The 25,242-nt window shown below is 39.6% G+C and overlaps 1 protein-coding gene across 1 annotated transcript in view; it reads left to right on the top strand.

The window, feature by feature from the left end:
* The first annotated feature begins 492 nt into the window (after positions 1 to 492).
* Positions 493 to 25,242, top strand: part of tcirg1a (T cell immune regulator 1, ATPase H+ transporting V0 subunit a3a) — a 27,047-nt gene continuing 2,297 nt past the window's right edge. Inside the window, exons 1-23 of the mRNA XM_085789194.1 lie at positions 493 to 609; positions 819 to 897; positions 1,664 to 1,803; positions 2,024 to 2,119; positions 2,196 to 2,257; positions 2,338 to 2,464; positions 2,835 to 2,917; positions 3,020 to 3,113; positions 3,228 to 3,299; positions 3,721 to 3,861; positions 4,219 to 4,378; positions 4,533 to 4,666; positions 5,005 to 5,150; positions 5,274 to 5,364; positions 6,409 to 6,527; positions 7,235 to 7,448; positions 7,541 to 7,648; positions 15,122 to 15,199; positions 15,917 to 15,994; positions 16,782 to 16,859; positions 17,487 to 17,564; positions 18,307 to 18,384; positions 19,012 to 19,089. Of these exons, the coding sequence (XP_085645320.1) occupies positions 493 to 609; positions 819 to 897; positions 1,664 to 1,803; positions 2,024 to 2,119; positions 2,196 to 2,257; positions 2,338 to 2,464; positions 2,835 to 2,917; positions 3,020 to 3,113; positions 3,228 to 3,299; positions 3,721 to 3,861; positions 4,219 to 4,378; positions 4,533 to 4,666; positions 5,005 to 5,150; positions 5,274 to 5,364; positions 6,409 to 6,527; positions 7,235 to 7,448; positions 7,541 to 7,648; positions 15,122 to 15,199; positions 15,917 to 15,994; positions 16,782 to 16,859; positions 17,487 to 17,564; positions 18,307 to 18,384; positions 19,012 to 19,089 (2,451 nt within the window). The remainder of the gene's footprint in view (positions 610 to 818; positions 898 to 1,663; positions 1,804 to 2,023; positions 2,120 to 2,195; positions 2,258 to 2,337; positions 2,465 to 2,834; positions 2,918 to 3,019; positions 3,114 to 3,227; positions 3,300 to 3,720; positions 3,862 to 4,218; positions 4,379 to 4,532; positions 4,667 to 5,004; positions 5,151 to 5,273; positions 5,365 to 6,408; positions 6,528 to 7,234; positions 7,449 to 7,540; positions 7,649 to 15,121; positions 15,200 to 15,916; positions 15,995 to 16,781; positions 16,860 to 17,486; positions 17,565 to 18,306; positions 18,385 to 19,011; positions 19,090 to 25,242) is intronic.

Below are 25,242 nucleotides of genomic sequence, written 5' to 3'. Positions count from 1 at the left end.
ATGAATGTCATCAAGTTCCTGAGGAGCAATAATTTTATGTCTTGTTTTGTGAAAACAAAAAAAGAGAAAAGTTCATGAACATGTCTTGGGCATCTTTAAATGTATGTCATGTGCAAAAAAAAAAGAAGCAAAAAAGCCTTCATTCAGTCATCTACCATGCTGACTCAGTGCCTCCCCCTCTCTTCTAATACAATTACTGTGACTTCTGCCTTTGGTCACATGAAGGAGGATAGCTTTCATGGGTTTGTCATTATACTTTCCCTCCAAATCTCTTCCTGTCCACCACAACAGTCTGCAACAGAAGTTACCGGGACCTCTACTCGATGCAGACACTGAAGGAATAAACTAACTAAACTAAAATCTATATTCATTTATCCCTGGTTCCTGCCGACAGACAGTAAGTGATAGTCGTTGGAGCTTTTGGATAAAGTCTCATCCGGTTTAGCTGTGTGCCGCTATTGGGACCACCACCTTGTCCTTCAGGTGGTTGTCATGGGAGCACTGCTGCGAAGCGAAGAGGTGTGTCTGGTCCAGATCTTCCTGCAGTCTGGATCAGCCTACAACTGTGTGAGCGAGCTGGGAGAACTGGGACTGCTGGAGTTCAGAGATGTGAGTGACTGACAACATACTTTGTATTTTGACACCACATCATTAAGCTCCGACATTAAATACTGAATGTTGTTTCATTTGACAGAAAACAAGGTGTTTGGACATGGCTGCCCATAAACTCTGAATGTTTTTTAAGTGTGTTGCTGAAACTAAGATCATCAAGTCAAGAGTTTCATTTGCGTCCATCTGTTTTCCTCCCTGTGGCTCAGCTCAACCCTGATGTGAACTTGTTCCAGAGGAAGTTTGTGAACGAGATCAGGAGGTGTGAGGAGATGGAGAAGACATTTGGTGAGTTATGACCGAGACACCATAACTCTTCAGGTTAAAGGTTAGGGTGAACAGCGACAAAATACATTTACTTGAGTCCTGTACTGTAAATATATTAGCCTATTAGGTTTTAAGCATTTGTTCTTTACTTGAGTTTTACTTCACTACACTTAAAAGACAAATATTGTACTTTTGACTCTACTACATTTCTGTAAGTACTCTTTGAGGCAGATTCTAGTCAGTGAATGCATTTTCTTTTATTTTGAAAATGTGATTGATGATACACTATGTCCCTCACAGGAAAAATTCATGTTCAAATCATGTTGTGCTGCATTATGTTTGAACTGCTCAGTTTAAACTTGGAAAAGATTGCTTGAAACTTTGGAAATGAAGAAATATTCCTTTAGTTTTGAATCTTTGCTGTGTTTACTTGTTTTTAATGACCGCATAAAAATCACTGCATAAAAACGGCAGAAATAAGAAAACAACAACAGCACCTCAGTTGTGTTTTTATGGCTATTCTTCTTAGGTTTGTGTCATATTCTACTAATTTATCAATGAATATACATTCTTCACATATGTTATGGGATACAAAACTCATCATTAATATATTTTTTGAACAGTATGGATACAAATTTGACTATGTACTTTTATACATGTTTTTAACATTTATCTTCATACATTATGTCCAGAAGATGAAAATCTTTTCCCTGCAGCTTCCTCCTGTGTCTCAGGCTTGTATAACTCCTCCATCATGCTATTTTGTCTCCTCTTCCTCGGTGTCCAGCCTTCCTGGAGCAGGAGGTTGGTCGCTCCTGGTCTCCTCCTCTGACTGAGCTGCTCAGTCCGGCCCTGTCAGCTCCTCAGCCCAGGGAGCTGCTAATGATCGAAGAAGAGAGTGAACGACTGGCCGGAGAATTACAAGAGGTGCTGACACACAAACTTGCACTTGTATCTTTGTGAGGATCTCCAACATAATGAATCACATCTAAACTATACCTTCTGAAACACACACACACACACCAACTCACACCGTTTGTCCCTATGCGTGATCCTTATTCACATTTATGTCCACGAGTCTTTCCATTGATCTCGTCAGTGTCCTTGTTTCCAGCTCTTGACCTTTGACCTTGTCCTCCGCTCCCAGGTGTTAAAAAACAGGAACAGTCTGAGGACTCAGCTGATCCAGCTCCGTCAGTATCGTGCCGTCCTGACTCTCACGCACTCACTCACTGAGTCACAGGTACAGAGTGTGAGTGTGGGTGATGTTTCCATTTCTCCTCCGATTGTTTCACTGGGATGTGTTTGTGTGCTTTCAGTTCACACGTCCTCTTCCTCCATCTCTGGACACCATGGAGTGTGGTCAGGATATGCACCTCAGGTCAGTACTCTCTCTCTCTCTCTCTCCTTCTCTTTCTCTGAGTGTTGTACAAGTCCGTCCTCTGTCTGGCCTCCTTACAGTTTTGTCGTGGGGGTGGTCCATTCGTGGCGAGTGTTGGCATTTGAGCGGCTCCTGTGGAGAGCTTGTCGAGGATACATCATTGCTGATTTCCAGGAGATGGAGGAAAGGCTGGAGACACCTGAGACGGTAGAGATGACCTGATTTGGTTTTATAGAGCAGGTCCTTCTCCTTTCTCACATCAGGGCCACTTAAAACTAATCAGAGAGTGGGCAGTCAAGTTATTTTAATGGAGAAAATGTGCATCGGTTATTATTATTCCTCTCATACTGGTCATGAAATTATCTATTGCTTCTTTCAGAGGCTGCATTTGAACACCGACAGCAGTCCGACTAGATAACTAGATAACTAGATAGATATTTATCCCCAAAGAGAAATTCAGATTTCCAATAATTAATTAGTAATGATAATAATTGTAAAACAATTCTCACATTGTCCTATAAGTGACATATCTGAGTAACACTAAAGGACTTGTTTCGATCTCTCCCTCTACTCCCAGGGTGAAATGGTGAAGTGGACGGTCTTTCTCATCTCATACTGGGGCGACACCATCGGTCACAGAGTCCAGAAAATCTGTGACTGGTTAGTTTGAAATTTTTCCTCCCAGTTAGATGATCTGATTGGTGATGAGCTGAGAGCTTGTGTTGCTTTTATTTCATGGTGTTGTGCTCTTATTTTGTGTAGTTTCCATACCAACACGTTTAAATACCCAGAGAGTGAAGAGGAGAGACAGGAAATCCTGGGAGATGTGTACACCAGGATAGAGGATATCACACTGGTACGGCATGATTTTGTTTTTGTTTTCAATGAGATTTCAGACTTGTTATAGAGAAACAGTGTTTTTCTGTCAGCAGCAGTGACTCCAGTCCCGGTTTGTCCCTGTCCCGTCCAGGTGCTGTCCAAGACTGAGAGTTACCTGCAGCAGCTGCTGTGTCATTGTGAATCCGCTCTGCCACAGTGGAAGGTACCAACTCCTGCCTCCTCTGAACAACTTCATGTTGACTCCTGTTCAGTTTTGCCTCTGAACAGGCTGCTCCATTTAGTTTGACCTTTTCTCAGTTTCTCCTGCGTCTCTTGTGGGAAGCTGTTTGTCATGTCCCATCATGTCTGTACTTTGAAGACACTTCGAGTAGAAACTGTTTCAACTATGATCAATTGTAGACTGTAAAGTCTCATGCACTGAACATAATCTGGCCGTTGGAGTTATGTATGTGTATTATGATCTGCGTTTGTTCCCCCTACTTCCCATTGATGCCTAAACACCAGTCGATGCACAATACAGTAATTCATCAAAATGTACGACAGCCGATTAATGCATCTTTCGGTCAACAACAACCAGCAATGATGTGTGATAGCACTAATATATTTCTTTGTGTTGCCTTCAGGTGCGTGTGGGGAAGTGCAAGTCTGTCCATACAGTCCTGAACCTGTGCAGTCCCTCTGTTACCGACAAATGTCTGATAGCAGAAGCCTGGTGCCCAGTGAGGAAGCTGCTTCTGCTGCAGAGCGCTCTCATCGAGGGCACGGTGAGTGTGCACGATGTCAGGGAAAGGTGTTGATTGTTTTTTCCCATCAAGTGTGGAGCTCTTACAGTATGAATCAAGCTCCACACACCCAGGGTAACTTTTTGTTATCTGACTTAATTTAACCTGTTTGTCCTCCTCACCTGAACTTTGAACCTGTTATGAACTGACTCAGTTAACTCTGGGTTTATAGTTATCGGGGCACTAAGGTGCAAGTAAGACGTTCAGCAGCAGCTACCATGGTGAACCCAGAGTTAAACCCGAGCAGGCCTCTGATGTTGAACTGTGAGTCCACTGATGAAACAGAAAGCTGATGTCTGCAAACCCTCACAGTTTTCTCTCCCTCTGTTTTTCTATCAGAGGAGAAGTGGCAGTGCTGTGGACTCCTTCTACAACCGTCTCCCCTCCTCCTCCTACTCTTCTCCCCCTCCCACCCTGTTCACCACCAACTCTTTCACAGCTGCTTTTCAAAGCATCGTGGAGGCCTATGGAGTGGCCAGATACAGGGAGGTCAACCCAGGTAAAGTGGACACACCGTACAGGGTTACTTACTGCTAATGTCACGTTTAATCACCTTCACAATGAGTATGTGATTACTTTAAATATATTTTAACAAATAAAAATCCAGGTTTATAAGCCAAATAACATGTGTATGATATTTGTTTGTTAAACAGCTGTCTACACCATAGTGACATTCCCCTTCCTGTTTGCGGTGATGTTTGGCGATATGGGTCATGGTCTGCTGATGTGTGCGGCCGCTCTCTGGATGATCCTGCAGGACGACAAGAACACACACACCGGGAGTGAGGTGGTGATCCACACACAACAGAGCTGTTTTAAAAATACTTGGGGGTAGACACTGGGACAGAAATTGAGCCTTGAACTGATCCAGTTGACCACTATTTGAGCTGTTGGCCTGAATGTTTTTGTCTGTTTAGCTGAAGAACGAGGCAGTTATGGAAGTTTACTTTTCCCTGATTGACTTGATAAGAATCAATTCAATTGTATATCCAAAGGTCAGCTTCACGATGACTTCATGAAGTTCTGAAAACATACTCAAGGTCTTTATTCAACGTGAAGTATTATGATGAACAAAGCCACAGTCGCAATCGTTTTCATGGAGTGTGTGTATCTGTGTGTGTGTAGATGTGGAGGATGGTGTACACCAGTCGCTACATGATCTTACTAATGGGCCTGTTCTCCGTCTACACCGGAGCCATCTATAACGACTGTTTCAGCAGAGGCCTCAGCCTCTTCACTTCAGGATGGCATCTGAGACCCATGAACTGGAGGTGACACACACACCTACACACACACACACACACACACACACACACACACACACACACACACACACGAATGTTGTGTGTCTAATGATATTACTAATCATTACACTGTAATCATTGTGTCTGCAGTGATGAAATCCTCAGAGGGAGCCAGTATCTCAGTCTGGACCCCAACATCACTGGAGTCTTCCAGGGGCCGTACCCTTTCGGGATCGACCCAGTATGAGTCCTGAGCTCGTCCTCCCTCTGCTACTCTGTCTCCCTCACCCTGTCTTTTTCCTCTTGTCCCCTCAGGTTGTGTCAAAAAGCTGTTTTCCTCTTTGACTCTCTGCATGTTTCACTGAGTGATTGTTGTCTACCATGTTCACCATTTCTCCCCTATGATAGCAACTATAGTTGTCAGTTATAACAATAGACACAGAGACTGTACCAAGAGTGATGATGTGCCTACCCTCACAGCTGTGATTACTATAAAAACAGTAATATACACAAACAGCCAACACTCATGACTATCAGATCTTAAACCTTTTTAATCCAGGCAGCAGTAGGCTAGTCTACAACATGCGCATTTCAGCAAGAAGCTTTGAAGAAAGCTCGACCCGCATGAGTGCTGGTTGTTTGTGTTTCTCTCTGAGCCTCTTTTGCCGTACACCTGTAAACAGTTTTTTTTTTTCAAATCGATATTGAGTGTGCTCACTTTTTATACGAACTTATATGGCTTGATTACAATCAGGAAAGGACTGTGATTTGGGTTAAAATAGCTATAATTCCTCCAAATTAGATGATCCTTGTCGTCATGATTGCAATAATAACAACAAAACCGTCATTGATAGCAGAGATACCATCAACTACTTAAGTCACATAGGAATCCAGCATGGCTGCTGTGTGTCCTTTTCACATCCGTCCATTAACCACAACCTCCTCCTGAAGTGGACAGTTAGTTTCCCCTCCTGATAACCTGCTGCACAGCTTACAGCCGATTTTGTTACAGGAGGACAATACATGAGCCACTAAAGCACATAATACTGTATATTCATTGTGCATATTGTCAGTTGGAAGAAGAAATTAGTGTTGAGGGTCGAGATGCTTTTACTTCTCTCCTTTTCTCCCTCTGTCATTCATTGGCCTCCACTCTGTCTTCAATTTTATTATTATGCTGTTCTTCTTTTCACAATTTCCTCATCATCTTATTCTTTTTTTTAGTTTTTTGTCTCTTTTGCTTCTTAATTGATCATTTTCTCTTCTTCGTCATCATCTCCTACAGATCTGGCATCTTGCTAGCAACCACTTATCATTTCTGAATTCCTATAAGATGAAGATGTCCATAATAATAGGAGTTGTTCACATGACCTTTGGAGTCTGTCTGTCATACCTCAACTACAGGTACTGAAACACACAATACTCTCTGTGGGTGCACAATTAAGAAAATTTGATTTTGATTGTTGAAAAACAATTCTTGATTCACCTTGTGGTTGTAATAGACAATATACTAATATATCATGATACATTTTGTATGTACAGTATATGAAGGGAGGATAAGACAGATGTGTAGTGCTATTTGTTTAAGTATTGGGACGCACCGTGATGTGCACACACAAGTTTCAGGTGATTTCTAACAAGTTTTATCCTTTCATTTGTTTTTAGTGGCTCTGTACATGACAAAGTCCCCACTGACTATCAGATCTTAAAAGTGTATATGAAGTTGCAGATGACGTGACATGATATAATCTGAAATGCATCATGAAGGAAGAAGCAGGTGGAAATTAGCTCAAGAGCTAAATCTGACATTTTTCCCACAGGTTTTTGTATGTTCATGAATATGCAGTCCCATTACAAATAAACAACAACAACAAAAAACATACTTTATGTTTTCCACCACTTACAAAACACATTTCACATGTAAAGGAGACACCAGTACCGCACCATCTATAGGAATAGCTAAACTTCTTTCAAGAAGAATATTCATAATTTGTTTGATTTATGAATTTATTTTAAATCAGTATAGAATCACATCTCTACTGGATGACGATGGACGGCAGTATGTACGACACGTGGGACATGTTCACAGCGTCTCCTCTCTCTGTCTGCAGACACCGAGGGCAGCGGGTTATGGTGTTTCTGGTTCTGCTCCCACAGCTGGTCTTCATGCTGGGTCTGTTTGGCTATCTGGTGTTTCTGATCGTTTACAAGTGGCTGGCCTACGGGCCGGGCCAGTCGGACCGAGCTCCCAGCATCCTCCTGCACTTCATCAACATGCTCCTCTTCACCGACAGCGAGGACGTCCTGCCGCTGCACCCGGGCCAGGTGAGTCAGAGTCACTCACACCTCTGTTTGAGGCAACGACGACGACTCACCGCTCAGACCTCCCACCGCCTCCACTCTGTCTCCTCCTGCAGAGGATAATCCAGAGAGCAGTGGTCGTCGTGGCTCTGGCATCAGTTCCTGTACTGTTGCTAGGGAAACCTCTCTACCTGTGGTACCATCACAGTGGTCGACCCACAACAGTAAGCATTTAAATCCTCCATGTTGCTCTATGATGTGGCCACCTGTCTGATGACACAGTGATCTTCTCTTCACAGTGGAGATCACAAGTTCACCTGCAGGTAAAGGGCACTCATTTACTGTGTGTGTGTGTGTGTGTGTGTGTGTGTGTGTGTGTGTGTGTGTGTGTGTGTGTGTGTGTGTGTGTGTGTGTGTGTGCTCTTGTTTTCATGACAAATCAGGACATTTTTATGATAACACACCTTCACTATCAGGACACAAGGAAAAATGAGGACATTTTTGACGTCCTCATTTTTCTGAGCTCTCTACAGTGTTCTAGACCTCCCCAACATGCTCCCAGACCAAAAATCTCCAATGTCCTTAAAAATCACAATTTTAGGAAATAAAGTGTGTAAGTGTGTTTAACATTTTTGCTCATCTTCGATTACGCCAACTAGTGGCCAGTTTTGGAACTTAACACACTTTTAACACACTTTCAGTGACGTCACTCTGCAGGTCCTCATATGTCACTTTGTTCAGACACACTAACACATTTGAAGCATTACTGCAATATACATATTCCATACAATTAGAGTCAAATAATAATAATAATAATAATAATATTAATAATAATAATTCCCATCAACATCTGGGTCTTAGGTGCAATAAGTAATCTCACCAACAGTAGCCTAAGGCAGGTTAAGTGGGTACAATGTATTGTGCAAGAACAACACTATTTACAGTACTGGCAATAATCATACATTGCAATATTTATTAGAATTATTACATTTTTAATAATTATAATCAATACTCTTCAACTCTGTAGTAAACAAGTATTACGCACAGTAAGCAGTAGGGTTGCAAAGGGGTGGAAAATGTCCGGTAGATTTCTGGAAACTTTGCATGGGAAGTTAAACTGGGGAATTTTGGAAATATTCCAAGTTGGAAACTTGCCATGGGAATATATGGGAATTAATGGGAAATTTGGGGTAATTCATACAAACTGTCATGCAAGCATAAACACAAACTTTTTTTTTTGTCATCACCAGACATGCATGCAATTGCTCACAGCCTTTCCTTCTGCATTGGCTGGGGTAAAATGTATCTACATTGTTCTGTAGAATAAGATGAGAGAAAAGTTTGTAAAAAATGCTAATGCAATGCTATGCACAGATATATAAATAGTTAGCTAAACAATTGGAATGGTCTTTAAAAATATGCTGGATAAATGAATAGAAAGGCTAGATGAATAGGTGAATACTCCTCAAACAGCATGCTAAATCAAACATAACCTACATTCTTGTGTGAAAAAAGGCCAGCTGAAGGCAGAAGAAACACATCACAGTTGAGCTAGCTAGCACCATGATAGCTAGGCTCTTAAATTGTCAATGCAATGATGTTAGCTAGCTTACATTAGCATATCTGATTTACTTTTATTTGCTTGTTAAACTTGCATGCAGTAATGTGGCTTCAATAGTCCTGCTGTAGTGTGCAGGATTCTAGAAATTAGCTGTGCATGTGATTGAGGAATGCACAGAGCAGGGTAGTAATTCAACTGAATTTGTATTAAATCTCGTTGTTTTAACCAAGATATAAGCAAGATATTTTTTTAACTACACTTAAATTCCCTGTTAAAGGCTAACCAGCAATTTTGCAAATTTCCCATTATTCCTGTTAATTCCTATAAATTCCCATATATTCCCCTTGATTCCCATGGACAGTTTCCAACTTTGAAAATTCAAGGAATTTTGTAAACCTAATAAGCAGCACCATAAATTCTCACAGTGAACAACAATATTCTATACTCTCATTCAGTAGTTAGTGCTCAGCTCTGTACAGTAAACATCTCAGTGTCCTGTACAGTAATCAGTCTTAAGCAGAATAAGCACCACTCAAATTCTCACAGTGCAATTGAGAACAATAACAACAACATTCTATATTCTTAATAAGAGTTTAGGATATTGTTGTTATTGTTCTCAATTTCACAGTGAGAATGTATAAGCTGAATACGCTGACCATGCTGAGTGCGAGGGAAGGTCTTCAGGATCTGTTGTGCAGGGCCACCAGCTCTTGTTTGAGGAATGTCTGGAAATATAAAAAGTTTCAAAATGAGTCTGTGGAAGTTAATCCTCATGATCAATGCTGAAATTCCAAAATTAAAAATGTGTTTTTCCTCTTGTTCCCACAACTGTATGTTTGAGCTTGTGTATGTACTTGTGTATGTATGTAAACAGTCTTCAAGGGTCAAAATCTACACATACATCATTATGCACGGTACTTCTGTTACTTGATTTTGAATGTGTTTACATGTACATGTATTTACATTACTTTGCAGTATTTTGTAATTGTATTTGACAGGGCTAATCAAGTTCAACCTGTGTGAGCACATGCTTTCTGCCTTAACCAGTGCAGTGGACTGTCCTTCATGGTAAACATATAGATTTTCTGGACTGCAATAACTATATAAAATGTATCTTACTTTTTAGAATGTAAATGTTTGAACGCCATAGGAGAAGGCTAAGGACATAAACAAGTGATACATGCTTATTTGTTCATGGTCATTTACTGGCAGGTGAGGTAAGTACTAGTGGTTCTGTTCAGTAAAGATATCTAAAGTGCTAATTTACCCTCAATATATTGTTCATGTACATGTTACGATGATTAATTAATTGAGTTAAAGCAGAAGTAAGTGGTCCGGTCGTTTTCGCTAATGCTGCGTTCCAGGCAGGCTTTTGAAATCGTAAATTACAGCTTCAAGCCACGACTTACGACTTTGTAGCGTTCCAGGCAACACACTCGTGTTTTTCCGACCTGTTTTACCGGTGAAAGTCACTATAACGGCCACTCGTAACTTCTGACCGGTGAACTCGTACCAGATCGAACTGGTACGACTTCACGGTCGGAAAAATACGAGTTTCCTTGAACGCACCATAACAGTCCTCGTCCCTACGTCGCCACATTCACGGCGTCCCTTGGCTGCACACACAGCCCTGCATGCCGTTCTCTCTCCTCATTGGATAAAAACTGTAGGATACGATAAATGTTTTCTCCTGGGCTCAGAGCAGAGCAGAGTGACTGACAGACCCGTGTTTCAGACCAAACACTCTATAGAAGTGATTGCTGTCGGAAGATATAACTATTTAAGTCTTATATTAACACAAATATATCACTTACTTCTGCTTTAATATTAGCTTGATGTTAGTGGAAATCTCTGTTGTTGTCCACATGGAACCAAAGTACTGACAGAGGATTTCATATTTTGCATCAAAGTAATGATGATTTCTGATTGTTCTGTATGTTGCAATTGAAAGCTGAGTGAACATGGCCACCAGTGAACAAGTAGGCTAAGTAACAGCCCACCACCACAGCAACCACAAATGGAGTGCATCATCCACTGCTCTGATGATAGAGATAAGCTGGTTTCATCTCAAAGTGTTGACACCTGGCCAGGAGTCTGAAGCTGAGTTGTCAATGTGAACTTCCACGGCAATTTGCATTGCTGTTGTGTTTACTGCCAAATATCCCACTTTTCATGCAGTGTGGAGAACTCTGCTCAGGGCAGCTCGGATACAAAGTCATGCTCGGGTTTTGGAACTGACAGAAGACATTCCTGAGGGACAGATTCCAGCAATCTATTAACACAGAAAGTGCTACAGTATCTTCTCTATAAATAAAGTTCATTGGTTGGAAAAGAAAAGCAAAGTGCTGATGGCTCTGCTCAAGAGAAAGAATATAACGCTAGGGGAACACTGGGAGCAGAGCGCCAAGATCGGTTTATGAGATTGGCAAATCACTGCATACTGTTTTTATTTACATTTTACACAGCGTCCCAACTGGACTAGAATTGGGGTTGTACATGAACAATATATTGAAGGTAAAGTTAGCACTTTAGATATCTTAACTGAACAGAAATACAGAACCACTAGTACTTAACCACGCCTGCCAGTAAATGACCATGAGCAAACAAGCATATACCAGTTGTTTACATCCATAGCCTTTTCCTATTGCATTCAAATGTTTACATTCTAAAAAGTAAGATACATTTTATATAGTTATTGCAGTCCAGAAAATATGTTTACCACTACACTGGTTGAGGCAGGAAGCATATGCTCACACAGAGTGAACTTGATTACAGACATCCTGTGAGTAGTGTGGCCTTACAAAATCCCTTTGAGTGTGTCAAAGTGTATTGCTCTTCAGCCCTGTCAAATACATTTATAAAATACTCCAAAGTAATGTAAATATAGTATTTGTGTTTTATGTCTGTGATGCTCCCTGATGCCACAGGGATAAAAGAAAGTATCAAGATAATAAGATAATGACAAGATAATTCACCTTTTCAAAGTAGAGTATTTTATTCAATCTCATAACATGTCTGGAGGGGATCTTGAAGCATTGACAACTTTGAAATAACATACTGAGGTGGTCAAGCTTTACTCGTCACCCAAAATGTTCCAAGAGACAACAACATTCCAGCAGGCAAGCAATATAAAAGAGCAATTTGCATATTGCTATATGGTGGGTTAGTAACATTTTTAGTTAATTAGTATTCTACGGTACCTTAGGAACCTTTAGGTACAGCAAAAGTAGGTTGAACTGGGAGGTTCCTGCCGCTGCTGCTGTCATCCAGTTCAATATGGTCATCATCAGGGTCAGTCTCTCCTCCCTTTGTGTACCTATAAGTATTGATTGACATAGCCAACACTTCATTAATTATATTTTAAATTAAAATTTCCTTATACTTTTTACAATAGCCTTGTGTAAAGTGCAGATGTTTAACAACTATTAAAACACTATTAAAAACCGCACAGTACACAATGCCAGCTTCATTTAGTAATTAATTTAGTCATTAAAAGTGGGTAATTAAGTTACTTTATTCACTGAGCAACTGTTAAATCCTTTAGAACAACACATTATACTACCTTTTTTATAAAAATCATCTGAATTTTCATCTTGAGGTCCAGAAGTGCTGCTCTGGTTTTCATGACAAATTAGGACATTTTTAAAACAACGCACCTATATAACACACCACAATCGGGACACTGGGGAAAATGAGGACATTTTCACATGCCTAAGTCTTGGTTAAGAACAGTTTCCCGTGAAAACGGAACCAAATTAACTGTAACAGCAGTTAACATTGTTGTGACAACTCTCAACAACTTATAAACGTTGTTCTTACCTGAACTCAGGTGCGTGCTGCTGAGCTTCGACTGTAAACACGACGAGGAAAGTCCGTGACTGGTGAAGTTCCTGCATTGACCACTTCCTGTATAAGTTATCTCTTTCAAAATAAAAGCCCTCTTGAGTTCTATAAACAGATCAGTCTTATTTTGTTTCCGTTTGATCATACTGCGGCTGGCAAACAGCTTTACACAATGATTGCGTTTGAGATCAGCGTTGGTTGGTTGGTTGGTTAGTCAGTCAGTATTGCAGCATCTGATCAGATGTTAATTGCCAAAGCAAAGCCTATCTGAAACGGATACGACCGCAGCGGAGCTCTCGGTGAACGGCACATCCGGGACCTTCAGCGCTCAGGAGACATTTAATCCTTCGACACATCCACCATGCGGTAAGGTTAGCTAATTAGCTAGCTAATTGGCTAAACGGAACTCAAACACGCAGTTGACTCAAACGAACTGGAAGGGATGCATTATAAATGGTAATTAATTACTTTTGCTTAATCTTCAACAACAGATTGTAGAAGTTGTTGCTAAATATAACTGTTCATAACAATGCAAACCTGAGTTAAAGGGACGATTCTCCAAACAAACATTTTCATCTTCAACTGCAGAGACAGTCAAAGTCCTATTTAACACAATGATACTAGTTATTCAGTACAGGTAGAGTACAGTTTTATAATGATTTTATAGCAGGATTTATCTTTGAAGTTGCATTATTGGTGCTTTGGTAGGTTAATATTATTTGTTAAAGTTTTTTAATGTTTAATGACATTTGCACAGGGTTTGCACTGATCTATTAGCCTGATCAGCAAATGAGTTATGAATAATATCATTTTATAAGTCCTCTTTGATTCAAAATAAGTACTGGTCTTTTTTTTGTACTTGTCTCGTTGACTTTTTGTCATCTTCCCATGTAGATGTTTGCAGGTTGAGGAGTACATGGCCAAGTAAGGAGCATGACAAAAAGAAGAGCAAGACTTCGTCCTGAAGCTGAGGCTACTCAGTTTATTTTATCTGAGGATGACAAGCCTTGTTTAAAGGTCCAGTGGATCAATGACTATAAAGGTATGTTAGATATCATTCCCGATGTTTACTGCGTGAACATTACTAGACATCATGGCGACATAATTGCACAACACAACAAATTGCTAATGAAATTTGTTGCCATCTATTTTAACAATAATTTTTTAAGTGATTTTATCGATTGCAGCCCTAACCATCAATTCCAGACATCACCAAACATCATTCAGATATTTTTCTCACTGTTAAAAAGTCTTACATTTGTTTGTTCTGCATATGTTTTGTCAATACCTGATCAGCTGCAGTTAGTAAACCTGATTTGGATTTTATTACTTGACACTAATCAGTGAACTTTTGTGTATTAGGACGTGGTGTCTTTGCCTGTGCACCAATTGAAAAGGGATCCTTTGTTGTCGAGTACCGTGGGGAGATGATCTCACAATATGAACGGGACAAGCGGCAGAAAAAGTACACAGAGAAGCAAAATGTTTTCCTGTTTGATTTTGAGTGGAACAATAGCTCATGGTGGTAAGTAAAGGCCTATAAAAGATTAATTGTTCTTTACAACATTATGGGTTTAGTGGAGAAAACTTAGATATATTTCCTTGTTCGATTTTAGCATTGATGCCTCCCATGAAGATGACTCAATGGGCCGGCTGGTTAATGATGGCCACAAGTCCTCAAACTGCAGAATGAAAAAGTTGATAGTCCAGGGTAAACCTCATCTTTGCTTGTTTGCTATGGAAGACATCCAAGCAGAGAGTGAAATAACCTATGACTATGGAGAATCTCAGTGGCCATGGCGAGCTCTGGTGAGTTAATCCTCTTCATAGATTATACAGTCAAAGATCTGATAAGTATTAGGAGATAAAAAGATACATATTAAATTAAAATGATTGAAGGTAATTTCTAGTTACAAGATCAGTTCACATCAGTGTGGGGTTTAGAGCTTTCTTTGACAACAACAGAAGAAGTTAGAAGTCAGGAACATGGACTCTACATGTGTTAAGTCGTCATGTCCTCATATTGTTTTAGGCTGTGAAAGACTTGAGTGTGTTTTAGTTGATGTCCTCATATTGTCTGACCCATCGACTATACAGTGTGTGTTACATGTCCTCATATTGTTGGGTAGCAGATGCTGTACAGTGTTAGCAGTTTCTATAGAGTTTGGCATAATGAGCCCAGATCCTCCTGTGAATTATGTTCAGTGAAACAAGTATGATCATTTGTTTATTGATTAGTCAGGATTTAAAGTACAGAATATCTCTGACACTGTATTGTTGTTTTTTGTTGCAGACACCAAGTGTTGAGATCCCGACTCACTCACTTCTTGGCCTGCAGGAAGTTGAGAGATCCACGTCATCCTTCCAACAGGTAATTACACATTAATTTATTCTATTTGGAATTAAGTATATGCCTCAGTTGGGCCCAGTGCATACATGAAATGCCCTTTCACTGTATTAAAACAATCAGTTTGTTTCAAATGTTCACAATATCATCAATATCAATATTGGATTTCTGGGGAAGTAGATCAGATCACATCAGTGTGGGGTTTAGAGCTTTCTTTGACAACAACAGAAGAAGTTAGAAGTCAGGAACATGGACTCTACATGTGTTAAGTCGTCATGTCCTCATATTGTTTTAGGCTGTGAAAGACTTGAGTGTGTTTTAGTTGACGTCCTCATATTGTCTGACCCATCGACTATACAGTGTGTGTTACATGTCTTCATATTGTTTTAGGCTGTGAAAGACTTGAGTGTGTTTTAGATGATGTCCTCATATTGTCTGACCCATCGACTATACAGTGTGTGTTACATGTCCTCATATTGTCTGACCCATCGACTATACAGTGTGTGTTACATGTCCTCATATTGTCTGACCCATCGACTATGCAGTGTGTGTTACATGTCCTCATATTGTTGGGTAGCAGATGCTGTACAGTGTTAGCAGTTTCTATAGAGTTTGGCATAATGAGCCCAGATGCTCCTGTAAATTATGTTCAGTGAAACAAGTATGATCATTTGTTTATTGATTAGTCAGGATTTAAAGTACAGAATATCTCTGACACTGTATTGTTGTTTTTTGTTGCAGACACCAAGTGTTGAAATCCCGACTCACTCACTTCTTGGCCTGCAGGAAGTTGAGAGATCCACGTCATCCTTCCAACAGGTAATTACACATTAATTTATTCTATTTGGAATTAAGTATATGCCTCAGTTGGGCCCAGTGCATACATGAAATGCCCTTTCACTGTATTAAAACAATCAGTTTGTGTCAAATGTTCACAATATCAATGTTAGCATTACTTGTTTGTGAATAGCATAGCAGGAAAAAATTGGCTATACCATTTGTTAGCTCTAACTTCCCCTTAAAGCATCAAATTGATCTTTATTCTCTCTAAATTGTATATATTTGTTATCATTTTGCTAATGTTTTTGTCCATTTAACATCTGCTGATCAGTTTACATGATTGGATTTCTGGGGAAGTAGATCAGATCACATCAGTGTGGGGTTTAGAGCTTTCTTTGACAACAACAGAAGAAGTTAGAAGTCAGGAACATGGACTCTACATGTGTTAAGTCGTCATGTCCTCATATTGTTTTAGGCTGTGAAAGACTTGAGTGTGTTTTAGTTGACGTCCTCATATTGTCTGACCCATCGACTATACAGTGTGTGTTACATGTCCTCATATTGTCTGACCCATCGACTATACAGTGTGTGTTACATGTCCTCATATTGTCTGACCCATCGACTATACAGTGTGTGTTACATGTCCTCATATTGTTGGGTAGCAGATGCTGTACAGTGTTAGCAGTTTCTATAGAGTTTGGCATAATGAGCCCAGATGCTCCTGTAAATTATGTTCAGTGAAACAAGTATGATCATTTGTTTATTGATTAGTCAGGATTTAAAGTACAGAATATCTCTGACACTGTATTGTTGTTTTTTGTTGCAGACACCAAGTGTTGAAATCCCGACTCACTCACTTCTTGGCCTGCAGGAAGTTGAGAGATCCACGTCATCCTTCCAACAGGTAATTACACATTAATTTATTCTATTTGGAATTAATTATATGCCTCAGTTGGGCCCAGTGCATACATGAAATGCCCTTTCACTGTATTAAAACAATCAGTTTGTTTCAAATGTTCACAATATCATCAATATCAATATTGGATTTCTGGGGAAGTAGATCAGATCACATCAGTGTGGGGTTTAGAGCTTTCTTTGACAACAACAGAAGAAGTTAGAGGTCAGGAACATGGACTCTACATGTGTTCAGTCGTCATGTCCTCATATTGTTTTAGGCTGTGAAAGACTTGAGTGTGTTTTAGTTGACGTCCTCATATTGTCTGACCCATCGACTATACAGTGTGTGTTACATGTCCTCATATTGTTTTAGGCTGTGAAAGACTTGAGTGTGTTTTAGTTGATGTCCTCATATTGTCTGACCCATCGACTATACAGTGTGTGTTACATGTCCTCATATTGTTGGGTAGCAGATGCTGTACAGTGTTAGCAGTTTCTATAGAGTTTGGTATAATGAGCCCAGATCCTCCTGTGAATTATGTTCAGTGAAACAAGTATGATCATTTGTTTATTGATTAGTCAGGATTTAAAGTACAGAATATCTCTGACACTGTATTGTTGTTTTTTGTTGCAGACACCAAGTGTTGAGATCCCGACTCACTCACTTCTTGGCCTGCAGGAAGTTGAGAGATCCACGTCATCCTTCCAACAGGTAATTACACATTAATTTATTCTATTTGGAATTAAGTATATGCCTCAGTTGGGCCCAGTGCATACATGAAATGCCCTTTCACTGTATTAAAACAATCAGTTTGTGTCAAATGTTCACAATATCAATGTTAGCATTACTTGTTTGTGAATAGCATAGCAGGAAGAAATTGGCTATACCATTTGTTAGCTCTAACTTCCCCTTAAAGCATCAAATTGATCTTTATTCTCTCTAAATTGTATATATTTGTTATCATTTTGCTAATGTTTTTGTCCATTTAACATCTGCTGATCAGTTTACATGATTGGATTTCTGGGGAAGTAGATCAGATCACATCAGTGTGGGGTTTAGAGCTTTCTTTGACAACAACAGAAGAAGTTAGAGGTCAGGAACATGGACTCTACATGTGTTAAGTCGTCATGTCCTCATATTGTTTTAGGCTGTGAAAGACTTGAGTGTGTTTTAGTTGATGTCCTCATATTGTCTGACCCATCGACTATACAGTGTGTGTTACATGTCCTCATATTGTCTGACCCATCGACTATACAGTGTGTGTTACATGTCCTCATATTGTTGGGTAGCAGATGCTGTACAGTGTTAGCAGTTTCTATAGAGTTTGGCATAATGAGCCCAGATGCTCCTGTAAATTATGTTCAGTGAAACAAGTATGATCATTTGTTTATTGATTAGTCAGGATTTAAAGTACAGAATATCTCTGACACTGTATTGTTGTTTTTTGTTGCAGACACCAAGTGTTGAAATCCCGACTCACTCACTTCTTGGCCTGCAGGAAGTTGAGAGATCCACGTCATCCTTCCAACAGGTAATTACACATTAATTTATTCTATTTGGAATTAATTATATGCCTCAGTTGGGCCCAGTGCATACATGAAATGCCCTTTCACTGTATTAAAACAATCAGTTTGTTTCAAATGTTCACAATATCATCAATATCAATATTGGATTTCTGGGGAAGTAGATCAGATCACATCAGTGTGGGGTTTAGAGCTTTCTTTGACAACAACAGAAGAAGTTAGAGGTCAGGAACATGGACTCTACATGTGTTAAGTCGTCATGTCCTCATATTGTTTTAGGCTGTGAAATACTTGAGTGTGTTTTAGTTGACGTCCTCATATTGTCTGTCCCATCGACTATACAGTGTGTGTTACATGTCCTCATATTGTTTTAGGCTGTGAAAGACTTGAGTGTGTTTTAGTTGATGTCCTCATATTGTCTGACCCATCGACTATACAGTGTGTGTTACATGTCCTCATATTGTTGGGTAGCAGATGCTGTACAGTGTTAGCAGTTTCTATAGAGTTTGGCATAATGAGCCCAGATGCTCCTGTAAATTATGTTCAGTGAAACAAGTATGATCATTTGTTTATTGATTAGTCAGGATTTAAAGTACAGAATATCTCTGACACTGTATTGTTGTTTTTTGTTGCAGACACCAAGTGTTGAGATCCCGACTCACTCACTTCTTGGCCTGCAGGAAGTTGAGAGATCCACGTCATCCATCCAACAGGTAATTACACATTAATTTATTCTATTTGGAATTAAGTATAGTATATGCCTCAGTTGGGCCCAGTGCATACATGAAATGCCCTTTCACTGTATTAAAACAATCAGTTTGTGTCAAATGTTCACAATATCAATGTTAGCATTACTTGTTTGTGAATAGCATAGCAGGAAGAAATTGGCTATACCATTTGTTAGCTCTAACTTCCCCTTAAAGCATCAAATTGATCTTTATTCTCTCTAAATTGTATATATTTTTTTTATCATTTTGCTAATGTTTTTGTCCATTTAACATCCAGTTTACATGATTGGATTTCTGGGGAAGTAGATCAGTTCACATCAGTGTGGGGTTTAGAGCTTTCTTTGACAACAACAGAAGAAGTTAGAACCACTATTATTTTCATTTACAGTAAAATTAATTGCAACATAATTTCCAGTTACAGTTCTGTGTAATCTCAAACAATTAGTGAATCTCTGTCATTTCATTTAAGGTCTGCCAGACCACTGGAGGTGTCTCCTTCCACCAGACAGCTACTGCAAAGCAAGTAAGACAGCTGCCTTCTTCTCCTTCATTCAAAAATGTTATGTTCTTTGACTGGGGATATTTTCTATTTGAGGAAATATTGTAGAATCTTAACTAAGACTAAGGTTCTTTACATTTGATTCTTGATATGGTCAGTCAAGAGCAAGCTGTCATCTGCAAAATCTAAAGCGGCATCATGCTCGGTGTGAGGAACGTTACGATGAGGCCAAGAAAAAGATATTTGAGCGAGAGAGGCAGATGACTTTGAGTCTGTTCACCAGAATGAATAATTCTGTGAGTATGCAAATCAAAGCAAAAACCAAACATTTGGTCATATGCAAATGCATTATTTTCAAGGTATTTATTTTACAAGAACCTCCATGGGCCTAGCAGAATTTCTCCCATTCACTCGTTTCCAGTTCATGCACCATGTTTGAAAGACAAAGTTGCAACAGATTTTTTCTCTCAAAATATTTGTTATACTTTATGCAATAGGTGAGTCATAGTAACGCAAAACTTTATGCTATGCGTTGTTCTCCTTTTATATCATACACCATCAACATCAAATCGCACACTGAAATGTGTTGTGGTTTAGAGATTATTGTCCTAATAGTATGTCGTAGGTATGTGAGGCAAAATATTTTCAAAGTGTTATTTAAATCATTTCATCATTTCCACCTTAATATAACTGGGGTGAAAATGTCTATTCAGTGAATTGTATTTACAGTATTAATAATGGTTTTAAAGGTTGAACATCCCTTGGTCGATGATTGTGGATTTCATGATGGAAACTCTGCAAGCTTACGTAACCAGGTAATGAATATGACACAGTAGTGAAATAGAAAAACAACTGTATTAAGGAATCCAATTCAGTTCAATTTCATGTTTTTAATGACTCATCACTTTCAAGTCATGTTATGCACAATGTGATGGTACTGTACGGAGAATGATAACTTGGCTATTTAGGAATGTAATAATGCTTTTTTCTCCATTTTCCTTCAGACCTCTACTGATGAATCTTCAGATTGTACAGATTATGAAGATATTGACTTTGTTCCAGACTCAAGGGGCAATTCCTCAGACACAAGTCTTTGTAGTAACGAACTGAGAACCACAGAATCTCCTCCTCTCAAAAAAGTGTTAAAGGACATGCCAGTGGGGATGGCTACAGCACACAGTGGGGAGATCACTGGTTCAGAGAAACCTACAAGTTTTAGTTCGTCACTGAGGAGCAGCAGTCATAGTACTTTAGTGATGAGTTGCAGTGCCAATTCATCAGGGAATACATCACACAATAACAGCTCCATAAAAGTCACTCCATTGCCAAACCCAGCAAAACAAAGCAAGTACAACAAGAAGCAATATTGTCTTTATTGTAAAAAGGCCATTTCTAAATTGGCAAGACACCTTGAATTCGCCCACAGTCAACAGCCTGATGTTGCAAGGGCTTTCAGTTTTAATAAAAGATCCCGTGAAAGAAGAGATGTGTTACGCTCTATTAAGAAGAGGGGAAACTTTAGCCATAATGCTACTGTGGCAACCTCTGGTGCTGGAGAAATGGTTGCTTGTCGAAGACCTACTACAGCAAGAGAGTCTGATGGTTATCGTCATTGCAAGTTTTGTCAAGGACTATATGCAAGAGATTGCCTTTGGAGACATGTGAGAAACTGCCCTCAGAAGTCCATTGAGGGAGAGCCTCCCGCTGGGCGAAAACGGATCCAACTGGACTTACCGAAACCTGATCAAATTCATGAAGCTGTTTGGAAGATTGCCTGTGAAATGAATCAGGATGACATTTCCTTAGTAGTAAGGAGTGAAAGAGACATTCTTAGCCTTGGTGAGTCACTCTACAATGCCAGGAAACCACATGAGAAAAGGAATGATTACATACGCCAAAAAAATGAGAGAGATGGCAAGATTATTGATAACGGCAAGAGCTATGACACCTTTGAAGAGCACAGAAGACCTTGTTATGCCTAGTAACTTTCCCCAGGTCATACAAGCAGTCAGAGCAGTTGCTGGTTATGAGTTGGAAAGCAACTCATATAAAACCCCATCCTTGGCTTTGAAATTGGGGCACAGTTTGGCCAAAGTTGCAGGCATTGTGCAGTGCAATGCCATCATTGCAAATCGCCATGATGTTGCAGAGTTAGCCAAGCAATTTGCCACTTTGTATGAGAAAAAGTGGACAGAGTCCATTTCAGCTGCTGCATTGGGTACACTTAAACAAGCCAAATGGAATAAACCACAGGTTTTACCATTTACACAGGATGTGTCGCTGCTGCACAAGTTTCTTGCTACTGAATCTGCTAAGTGCGTGAAGGACCTGGAGGAAAACCGCAACAGCATAACCTTCGGAAATCTTGCTAAAGTGACTGTAACGCAGGTAGTACTATTTAACAGAAAAAGGCAAGGGGAAGTTTCAAAAATGGAGCTCCAGGTTTTCACATCCCGGAATCGCACAGAGTTGAATCCTGACATTATGATCGGCCTTACTGAGTTGGAAAGGAAGCTTGCAAGGCACTTTGACAGAGTTGAGATTCGTGGTAAAGGGTCAAGAATGGTACCTGTGCTTCTCACACCTGACATGATCGCTGCAATGGACCTCCTCGTGACAAACAGGAATGACTGTCAAGTCCGCACAGAGAATGTGTACTTGTTTGCACGCCCAGGTGTCCTTTCCCATTACAGAGGCTCCGACTGCTTTCGCAAGTATGCTAAACAATGTGGTGCAAAGTACCCAGAGGCACTCACCTCAACAAGATTGCGGAAACAAGTTGCCACTTTGTCCACAGTACTAAACCTTAAAGAAAATGAAATGGATCAACTTGCCACCTTTCTCGGACACAACATCCGTGTCCACAGAGAATTCTACCGACTTCCAGAGAGTACCCTGCAGCTTGCAAAAGTCAGCAAACTGTTGATAGCAATGGAGAAAGGAAAACTGTCTGATCTGCGAGGGAAAGGGCTGGATGACATCGAGATCAATCCTGACGGTGAAATTTAGTTTAAAACATAGTTTATCGAGCTTTAAATGTAACATTTATGCATGTTCAGCCTTTAATTTAAAAACTTTGGCCTGACTTTTTTACTCAACCAGATGAAGTAACCACGAGTGATGATGATTCCAGCGAAGAAACCATTGCTGACTCGCACAGTATGTGGTAACATCTTTAAGTTATGAGACTGGAGACAGTTACCGTGATAATCTTGTTAGATGGGCTTAAGGAACAACAGCATATTAATTAGAGAGGATGGTAGACATCATCTATGAATATGGTACTGAAAGATCTGGAAACATTGAGAGAAAGAAGATGAACAGGTTGAAGCCTATTAGGTCTAGACAACAGAAAGAATAAGAGAAATTAGTGAAAGATAGGAGACACATAAGAAATCAATGGAGAAAAGCAACATTAGATGACAAAAAGGGAATTAATGTTTTGCAATAAGAGCTAAGAAGTCAGTTAGCAGTACACTGGAGGGCAGAGCAACTTAGAAGGAAGGTAAAGAGGAGGTAGCAAGTTAGGAAAGCCTTTTTCATAGGGATCCATTTAACATATTTAATTTTTTCTTTTCAAAGGCTCAAGAACTGAGACTCCTGGGGATTCAAGCCACACACCTGACTCAACCACCTTGGACAGCATAGAGGGCAATTCTGACTCAACCACCTTGGACAGCATGGAGGGCACTTCTGCCTCAACCACCTTGGACAGCATGGAGGGCACTTCTCTCTCAACCACATTGGACAACAAAAACGGCAACACTGAACCAAGAAATGGTAAAATATAAAATGCACCCAAATACAGAATGTTTGAAGTGAATGTACATGTGATGAAAAGAAAAGTTAAGTCTCCTCAGGCATGACAGTATGTGAATATGTGCTTTTATCATAATACATATTCTATTTCATCCTTTTAGATTCCCAGCATAGCACAGCACTTCAAGTGGTTACATCCCAAGCATCCTCAAAGCGCTCCAATGGAAAACAAGGTTAAAGAGCATTTTGTATTCACATTATTAACTAGAATATTTTCTATCCTATCTTGCATTTTTTACATTAGCAGAGCCATTTTTCCATTGATAAATGATTTTCTTTTGTTTCTGTTTATGACAGCTGGGAAGGTGAGAAGCAAGTGGACAGGTGACGAAGTGAAGGCTGTTGAGCGGCACATGTTGCATTTCATAACAAGCTGCAAAGTACCAGGTAAAAGGGACTGTGACTCCTGCCTCCAAGCAGAGCCGGTAGCTCTAAAAGACAGAGACTGGGTTGCCATCAAATACTACATTCACAACAGAATCATAGCATTAAAAAGGAAGATGAATAGATAAAACTACAAAATGCAAACTGTGGGTAAGGTACTGTTCTATATCAGTTGAACTGAATTTTATTTTCATTCCATGTTGTTTGTAACAGATTGTGCTAAGTTGCTCAGTCCTGGCAAATGTTCAGATTAACAAGCATGTTTTTTTCAACTCCCCACTCTCCTGGTTTTATTCACAGTACCTGCCATAATTTCTTTTAGAAAATGAGGTTTAAGAAGATAGGTTCATACTCTCGCTCTCAGTTTCAACAAGCAATAGAGAAAGTACTTAAAGGGATTGTTACTTCCACAGTTATCTCGTAAGTTTTCAGCATTGCGTTGTTCTTACCCATAAGTTGTTGAATCTGGTTTTTGAAGTATTACACAATTCACTGGAATGGGAGCTATGTAAATTCCGACTTTATTTAGAAAGGTTAGCAGAATATACTGTTTCATAGAAGCTGTATGCTTCAATAGAGGGTTTACTGTGGTCTTTTTTATAGAAAGATACAAAACTGGTCCAGTTCAAACATGCCTCGTCTACTGCACTGCCTTATTCCGTGGAGGGAAGGAGGCAAGATTTCTTTATTTTCTGTGGTCTGTTCTGTTTCAATTTACATATTTTGCCAGCAATTAAAAACGAATGAATGGCAGAAAGTGTTCCATGTTTTTATTCACATGAACATTTACTACAAAATTCATAAATGCAATACAATAATAAGACTTAAAAAGTAGACTGACCACATTTTTTAGCTATGTCTCTTTTTAAGTCTCTACAAAGCTCAGTTTTACTGTGTTGTATTAACATGTGAATATCTGACATTTCTGTCAGAGGTTACCTGACTGATGAGCATGACTATTGTACACCTATGTCTATTATAAAGGTATTTCAAACATATGCAACAGGAGTCAAGGTGAAAGGCAAGGCAAGGCAAGTTTATTTGTATAGCACAATTCAGACACAGGGCAACTCAAAGTGCTTTACAGGCGCATACAATCACAGTAAAAGCATTTAAAAAAACACTGAAAATAGACCTACCCTTTCCTGGTCTTTATAAGTCATGTAAACATGAAACTTTTGTGTGTATCCATGGGTCTCACAATTCACCTAAACATGACATATCAGTGTGTGATGTTATTGCACCCATAAGTCATATAAACCTGACAATGTCCTCACAAGTAGCATTAAAATCAGGTTTGACCAAAAGATAGCCCTAGCCAAAATCTCAACAGATGGGCATATTCCTGGAAGCATGGGGAAGAAACACTTTGATTCCCCAGCCTCTAGGACCTTGGAAAGGCATGTTCCCATTTTTCACATTTTTGTCATATGTCC

Source organism: Trachurus japonicus, chromosome 1 (genome assembly GCF_045865225.1).
Source record: "Trachurus japonicus isolate A0001 chromosome 1, Traja_1.0".
NCBI classification, from domain to species: Eukaryota; Metazoa; Chordata; class Actinopteri; order Carangiformes; family Carangidae; genus Trachurus; species Trachurus japonicus.
This window is presented reverse-complemented; position numbering and strand designations above follow the sequence as displayed.